The sequence below is a fragment of the Lepeophtheirus salmonis genome, chromosome 6, assembly GCF_016086655.4.
Source record: "Lepeophtheirus salmonis chromosome 6, UVic_Lsal_1.4, whole genome shotgun sequence".
Lineage (NCBI taxonomy): Eukaryota > Metazoa > Arthropoda > Copepoda > Siphonostomatoida > Caligidae > Lepeophtheirus > Lepeophtheirus salmonis.
Genome location: NC_052136.2, coordinates 28,549,718 through 28,558,426, shown reverse-complemented (window position 1 = coordinate 28,558,426; position 8,709 = coordinate 28,549,718). Strand labels below are relative to the sequence as shown.

Genomic DNA, 8,709 nt, shown 5'->3' with positions numbered 1-8,709 from the left:
TAATTTTTTACTTACACAAAACGACGGGCACGTGATCAATTTTTGAACAAGCTTAACTGCTTACCCAAATAACATCACTGAATCATTTGACCTACACAGTCTTTTCTTCCCTTTGTAGGACCTTCATGAAGGTGGTGCGGTTACTTTTATAATAATCTATGATACAATCAGCGCCCCCTAGCGGGAAAAAATATCCTTGTAGCCAACAAAGTTTAAACAGAAATTGATTATGTGGTCATCGTTTCGCCACTTCGGGGGCATTTGCATTAAATCTTTCTATAACGTTAATATATTATGTGTTAAATTTGAATTTTTATATTTACTATGATCCGTCTGAAATAGAATATACTTTTAATCCTATAGCGTCATACTTATTATATTGAGTAGTTTGAGAGTTTTGGACTTAATAACTTCAAGGATACAATTGCAAATACATATAATCAATTTACCATTAACCAGAAAAAAAATCGAATTTCTTATATTTGACGCATTGCATGCTTATTACCTCATCCAAAAGTTTGAAAATTGAATATATTGTCCGTTATTATTTATGAGTGAAGACTGCAGTCCAGTTAAGGCTCAGTTCGGTCCAATTCAGTCCTGAATTTCACTCCTAAAGACTTACAAGGTTTGGTCATTGATGACGTTCATCAACCTCTTTTTTTAATCATTTCTAGTACTGACAGTCCTAAAGACTGGTGCCAAGGACATATAGGGCCGATTATAAGACTGGACTGACCGAATAAATAAGGAATGATACAACAATGCTAAAATCACATGTTTTTGAAAAATTACAAATGAAATTCTTGTTCCTAAAAATAGACACGGGTTCTAATTTCAAAAAGTCAGAGAATTCTATGCACGCATAAGACTTATGGGCGTAATAAAGTTAAAAATCCTTCAATCTTTCATACGAATAGTTAAATTAAAATTCTAATTTATATTTTAACGCATAGTTAAATAAATTTTTACGAAGGCTAACTACGTCATATATATGTTAATTCGTATATCAAGTCATCCAATTTCCTCCTTAGTGAGTGGGAATTAAATTATGATCAAAGTTTCAACTGATAGTAAAATAATCAATAAATATAATCATACAACTTACAGCAAAAAAAAAAAAAGAGTTAAAAACTGACAATATTATTTCAAAATTAAAAATTAATATTAGACCTCAAAATCAATTATTATTAATTTATCTCAAAGAAAGGTGAAAAAAACTATTTAGTTTTTTCAAAATAATGAACATAATATTTTACTATTATAATATAAGCTTTGGGCCTGTAGCGATTTGATGTTGTAAAAAAAGGGCCTGTTCCAATTGCCGATGAAAGTCCCATATCATCTACTTATATTTATGTAATTTCAACAAAATGAAGGAAAAAATTGTATCTAATTAGTGTTTATTCAAAATTCACTCGCATTAAACAAATTTGAATAGTTTTAACAATAATAGTGTTTAATCAAAACATGATAATGAAATCAAATATTTGAGATAATTTTTTGGAATGTTTTTTTACTATTGAATATCTTATAATCTACCACTAGCTACACATTGGAACATTTTCCAACCAGTCACAATATTTAGCTTCTGGATTATAGACAAGATTTGGATCACATCTCTGGTGCAAGCTATCAAAGCCACCTTCTACATTTGGTATACACATATAGTATTTGTTGCAGTCCTTAGGATCGGATGATAGACCAGCAGATGTACAAACACCTGGATCGATAGAAGTAGGTCTAAAAGTATTTGGTTCCTCCGAGGTGCCACTTGAAGGTTCTGAAGGTGTTGTCGTGTCCGTGGGCATTGCTAGAGATATAAATAATTAAATGTTTATTTCTGAGGATAAGAAGTATTTAAAGAGATACTTACATGGATCCCTGGTTGTGGGTTCTGGTGTAGGTTCAGGGGTTGGGATGCCTCCATTTAAAACGTTATTCATGGTTGTGAGCAATGGAAATTTTCCCTCTCCACAGAGGCCCAAAAAGTCATCAGAGTCAATGCTCCAAACAAAACCTCCACGGAATCCCTGCTCCAATATGTACTCAGATTTGATTTTAATACTTTGAATGTCATCAAACGAGAACCATTGGTTCCCTTTGTAAATGTAAGGAGCAACTACTCGAGGATCCTATTGGTGAAAATCATTTTTATGTAATTATTTAAAAAGGAACTAATAAAATTAACTTACTCGGACCAAAGTCCATTGAGAATTCTCTGTTTGCATCAGCTCACAGTACTCGTTAAATCCCCAATATCCAATAGTGGCTAAAAATATTTTTTAAATATAAGAGATTGAATTAGTTTATATTTAAGTCAAACAAAAAATTTAAATTCTCATACATACCAGTATATTTCCCTGCACTGATGCCATTGGTGGCCTTAGCATAAAATCCATTTTCATTTGGATCAGCGAGTTGAAATCCTCTTCCATAAGCACCAAAACCCATGAGTAGCTTTTCTTTTGGAGCACCATTTTGAACATAGTAGTTCATAGAATAATTTGAATTGAAATGGTATCCTGGATGTGTGATATTGGTTTCTTCTTCTGGAAGGCCATAAAGGGGAGAGTTGTGTCCAGTGAAGGTGTGTCCGGGCCACCTGTTATACATAAAAGTATATTTATACATTGTTCATAAATTTAACAAATTTACCATCCGTGATAGTCATAGGTCATAACGTTGATCAAGTCCATATATTTTCCCATAGCAGGTATGTTATAGGCTTTATTGATGGTATTTTCTCCGGCAGACACTGCTGCTGTTAGCTTGAGTCCTCCAGCAGTATCCAAAGCTTTTCTCAATTCCTGAAGCAATTTAACATAGTTTTTACGATCTGTAGGAGATCCGGGCGAGTCTGCACGACCGCCAGGATACTCCCAATCAAAGTCTAATCCGTCAAATCCATGTTTCTTGAGGAGCTCCATTGTGCTCTCAATAAAAATCTTACGACGAGCTCGAGTTGATACCATTTTCGAATAGCTGGTTGCTCCTATTCATATATAACAAACAAATAAACACCCAAATAAATATTAAATTTTGTCAAATTGAATGTAATGCTTCCTTGCACCCTTACCTTCATTCCACCCCCCAACAGAGAGGAGAGTAACAAGCTTGGGATTCTTTTTTTTCAAATCATTGAATCTTTTCATGGCACCTTTTCCCCAGTTTTCTTCCAAGTCATTGTAAGGGTCAAGGAGTCGAATTTTATAAGAATTGGGATCCAGACCAGCAAATCCATAAGCCACATGTGTACAAATGAATGGATCAATGTTTTCCACGTCAAATTTACCATTGCTCCAACGATAAGTGGCCCAACTTGAGAAATAGCATAGAATTACTTTATCCTCCTTGGACTCGGTGCTGAAAATAAGAATTTGGGAATTATTCGGATTTAACATTTTAAATCTTGAGTTAATTTTCAAAATTCTTACTGATTGAACTGGACAAGGAGGAATAGAGACAGACTTGAGAAAAGAAGAAGTCTCATGATTATTTATTTTTTTGTGTATTGTTCCTTCGTTTTAGTTCTCTGATGCCTCTCTGAGAGATGTGAAGTCAAGACTGCGTTTTATATAACTAATTTCAAATATTAAATAGGCAATAAAGTCTATATGTTGCTTTTTTATCTTATCAATTACTTTATATGTATGTATATTGTGTATGCGTAGAATTAATATTTTTTTGGTCCTCAGTCTATCTCGTTGCTTGATCCCTTGAGTAGTCAAAAGAGAAATTCATTTTTTCCTGAGTAAATAATAATTCTACATACAATTGGAACAAAGGTTCTCTCACAAACAAGGGGTAGAAAAACAACCCCCCTCATTCCACACTTTAGATCGATAAAGATATGTCTACCGTTATTGTTACTTTAACATTTTTAACTCATTATCAACTAACTTTCATTATTGACCTACAAAAAGAATCATTCAATTTCATCTACATAAAAAAAGTATTGCCCTTGATACTGAATCGTATATCTGGTGAATTCATACAAGAATCAAGAAAAAAAGATATGGCCAATTTATTCTCTTACATCATATTTATACCAGCTCACATTTCATAGACAAATTTCCGTCAATTAAAGGCTTTGTATTCAAATTTATGGAATGACTTGAGATACCCAAGAATATTAAATTAAGACCTTCATTTGATTTATGAACCTTAATTAAACCCCAATTTTAAGACCTAACAAATAAAACCTATCAATTTATAGTTCTTTAATTGATACAATTAATTATGAGTACATTAAGTTAAATTTGCGACGCCTTTAAAGGATCAGACTATTTTGTCGATTGAAGTTGAGGATAATTATTACAACAAGAATACAATTGTAATTTGGACTCAATTTTAAGAAAAAATATTCTTCCTTGCTTTTAAATTTACGGGCCACATATTAATGGTTGTTGAATTGTGAAAAGTATACACAAATAAAATCTTTACTGGAAGGTTTTGTGATGGTCCAATTAAATTGTTTGGAAAATGAGATTCTCGGATAATTTACAATGGTAACAAGTTGAGACGAAACACTGAGTCTGAGAGTCTGAGAGGGTACTTTGAACTTCAAACATTAAAGAGACCCATCTTTGACGTTGCCAAGTACTACATTACAACTTTAAGTCAGCATAAGGGAGAGAAGGGATTTTTTTGGATGAATAAACGTGGACAGTATCGATACAATGTGCAACAAAAGAAACTATAGTGACTTTATTAGAGATGGGAAAATTGTACAATCGGCTCTTACTCTAACTGTCACTTAACATCATGTAAGCCCCATGTCAATGGAATTTGTAGCCAGAAATTACCGTGGTACCCCTTGAATCTCGTTTCCCAATGGTTACCGCCTTAATAGATCCGAAAAATTAAGGTATAAGTTCCTTCCTTAGGTAGGTAAGATTGTCGAGAGTAGAAGTTGATGTAGGACGGGATAGACTGGAGGTAACTATACCTTCTGGGTCCAAAAGTTCTAGGTCCCCCTATAGCCCAGAACAATCCCCTGGATTATGGTTTTTGGCTGAATATCTACTGCAAGGCCTGTAGACGACGTCATCAGGATATAAACACTATGAAGCAAGCCGTTAATCCTCAGTGGTAGAGCATGAACAAAAAGTCCATTGCGTGTACTTGTAATGCTTTCAGAGCCAAATTAGAGGCCGTTCTTAAGGCCGAAGGTGATACATAGAATAAATATTATTTTAAAATCAATGTAAACGATTATTACTTATGTCGAAAATATCAAAAGTGACCAATGAACAAAAAAGTTGCTATCAATAATTATAAAATTAAATTACAAGAGTATATGTACTTGTCAACACAACACCCTATATGAACTTTGATAGTACTCATAATAATCATATCATATTTGCATAATTTAAAATAATTTAGTAGTTATATTCAATTCATATTCAATTCGATCATACAATAATGTTTTTTATAATACAAAATCTATAAATCTCAAACTACCTGCAGTCTCCGTAAGTGACTCAGAAAAAATGTTACAAAATTCTTTGTCTTTCAAAAACACTGTGTCAAGTCACATTGGATTTTTTTTTTTTTGTTTTAAAGAAAAGTTTGTTTTATCTTATTTTTTAAACAAAACTTTAAAAAATCCCTCATAATAGCCTTTTTGAAAGATATTTTTTTTAGAATTTCTTGACATTTTTAAGGTCACTTTATTTTCTAACTCAAGAAAAAAAACTGGAACTACAATTTTCAAAGTTTTTGTCCTCGGTTCCCTATAACGTCATTTATATGTCATCTTCACATATCATTCAGCTCAACGGAGTTGTAAGTTGACCCCTCAACAACGAATATAGATTTAGTTTTAGGCCTTAATCCCCCTTCTCCTAAACGTTTGGTGAATGTCCCATAATACTTACAACCAAACAAGAAACATTTGAATAATTCCTTCTATTTCTTGGGACAAGTCTTCCAACGCGAAACGTTGAATCCATCCTACCTTAATAAATGACTTTTTGAATCCTACAGCAATACCGAATAATTTTTTTAAGGTATTAGAATAGCCTTTTTGTCTACAATCTCCCTTTCGAAATATACTTGAATGATTAATTTCTATTTAAACTTAACCAAAAATTTCACAACTTTAGTTAAAAAATTCTAATTAGTACACATTTTAGATGTTTTTGGGAGGTTGTCTCAGGGGTTGGGAACCTTCCATTTAAAACATTGACCAAGAGTATGAGCAATGGATATTTTTCAAACCATGGAAGACTAAAAAGTCATTAGAGTAATGTCTCCAAACGAATCTTTCTCCTCCTTCCTTAGACCGAATACAGATTTATTGGGCGACTTAAAAATAACATTGAAAATCCAGAGAAAAAAATCGCTCAAAAGTCAAAACATGGCTAATCCGACTATTTAAAAAAATTATATCTTTACTATAGCAAAGCAGCATTTGCTTTGATTTGGAGACGTACTAGAATCATTCTTAAATTATGGATTCATTTTACAGTGATGTCCACGTGATTTTTTTTTTTTTTTTTTTTTTGAAAAAACTAAGTATGGTCGAATTAGTACTAGCGGTAGTACCCAGCATTGCATGGAGTCTTTAGGCCTCGACAAACCCAAAAATATGGATTTGTTTCATTAATATAATAAGATGACTGCCCAAGAAAAAATCAAATTTACTCAACGTTTTCCATGAGCACACACACCACACACAAGTAATTACTCAATATTTAGATGTTATCTTCTCAAGAATGAAATAATAGAGATAAACAACCTGTGGAGAAAAAAAACATTGCCAACAACAACCAAACTTGACTGTTAAAAAATGCTTGGAATTCACAACCAAATATTTCTTTTTGAATTTGTGGCACTGAGCGTACACATATTCTTTGGTATATCTCATCCTAAGTAATATTCATTATATTTTATAATGTGTGGAGGTGTAGAAATTCTCGAAATCCTCGTGAGCAAATGTCTAAAAAAGTACAGATATGTTAATAATCTGCAAAATACGTTTTTATAATTCCTCCCCCTATTTGGAATATTCAAACGAATTAGTGGGCAAGGAGCTCTATAGTGTGTATATGTCAGCAAATATGTATTTGTTCGCAGGATTATATTTTGGAAGGGACTTGATGTAATATATATATTTGGAGAAACATTTGAAAAATTAATTTTTTTTTCAAAAATCCAGAGCTAAAAAAATATAGCTCCATCTAAGTGTATAGGACTTTTCAGTACATGTGTTACATACATTTTTGTACAAGTTGCGACCAAAAATATGATACAAATAATTTTAAATGAAGATCTTACAGAACTTGGGATGAGTATAATGTAATAATCCAATATTCCATTATATATAAATATATTAATGGTTTAATTTTTGGTTATTTAATACAAAAATAAGTATTTTTTGGGATATTATAAAGTTCTAATGCCCAGAGTTATATTACTCATAAATACATAATAACCATTTAATTTTAATAGATTATCATGACAGGATAGTATCAATGTAAAGAAAGTAATTAGAATGGCCTATGTTGTAATTAAATAATGGATTTTAAGACGAAGAAATAGAAAGCAGTACAATTTTCTTATACTAGTTGTTGCTTGTAAAGACATTTCAACTTATACACAACATATATAAAGACGAAGATTTATTCAGTATACAGATATTTGATGATTTTTTTTGTAATTAAATAAATGTTGTTCTTTAAAAAAATGTGATTAAAAAAAATTTTTTTTTGGAAGGAAATTAAGAAATTAGCTTTTCAAAAAAAAAAATTATATCAAGGAATGTATGTTCAAACAAAAAGTCAAAAATAAATGATATCGCAAATTCTCTGTCAAATTGAAATACCACCCTCACTAAAAAAAAAAAAAAAAAAAAAAAAATCCCCCAAAACTATGTTCAATATTTATAGTTAGAGATGGGATTTGTGTAAGAGTGGGTGGAGAAGGAGAGAGTGAGACATATAGTACTACTGAATTAAGACCCATGTTAATATCAGCTGCCAGTTATATGATTTTGAGGGAAGAAAATGAGTTAAGGAAATTGCATTAGTGCAGGGAAAAAAAATTTTTATATTTATTTCGTTATATGTATTTAAATCAATTTACACCAAAAATAGGCGAGAACTCTTCTTTTAGAAGGAGATGTTAACATACACACACGATTATTAAATAATGAACAAAAAAGAAGAAAAAGCACACGATTCAACATTTGTCCTTTTCTAATCGCGTTACTTAGTTTTCTTCTTCACACAGATCCCTTTTTTATATATATGTTATACCGTGTGCGAATACTTTGCCGAACGAAAATTTTGCAGAAAAAGCTAATCAAAATATTTGGTGATGATTCATGCTAAAATTCCATGTAACTATGATTCCCATTCACGTTACTCCTATATTAAAAGATAAAGGGTTTAATTATTTGATACGAAATACAATCATTAATTAATGATTAATTCATTTCAGACTCTTCCCTTCACATTATTTTCTTTTTCTAAATTATTTATTGATCAAAATATAATATAATGGTATAATGATTTTTGGTACAACGGTTCTTATAGCGGAACCCCTCAATAATTAAAGCTTCATAATGAAATGAATCAATAATGATTATTAATAAATGAAAGCTTAATTATTGCAATTCGTGGCAAATAATTAATCACTTTATCTTTTAAAATATGAGATACACGAATGGGAAGGGGAAAGGGCATTCAGCAAAGTGTCCTA

General features: G+C 31.5%; 1 protein-coding gene across 1 annotated transcript; it reads right to left on the bottom strand.

The window, feature by feature from the left end:
* Nucleotides 1–1,386: 1,386 nt before the first annotated feature.
* Nucleotides 1,387–3,622, bottom strand: LOC121119888 (acidic mammalian chitinase). Its single transcript, XM_040714709.2, has 7 exons — nucleotides 3,438–3,622; nucleotides 3,080–3,366; nucleotides 2,659–2,995; nucleotides 2,352–2,605; nucleotides 2,196–2,272; nucleotides 1,877–2,135; nucleotides 1,387–1,813 (listed from the first exon to the last, which is right to left on the bottom strand). Exons 1-7 carry the CDS (start codon nucleotides 3,491–3,493, stop codon nucleotides 1,545–1,547), a joined length of 1,539 nt encoding a protein of 512 aa, XP_040570643.1. The 5' UTR covers nucleotides 3,494–3,622; the 3' UTR covers nucleotides 1,387–1,544.
* Between the last annotated feature and the right edge of the window lie 5,087 nt (nucleotides 3,623–8,709).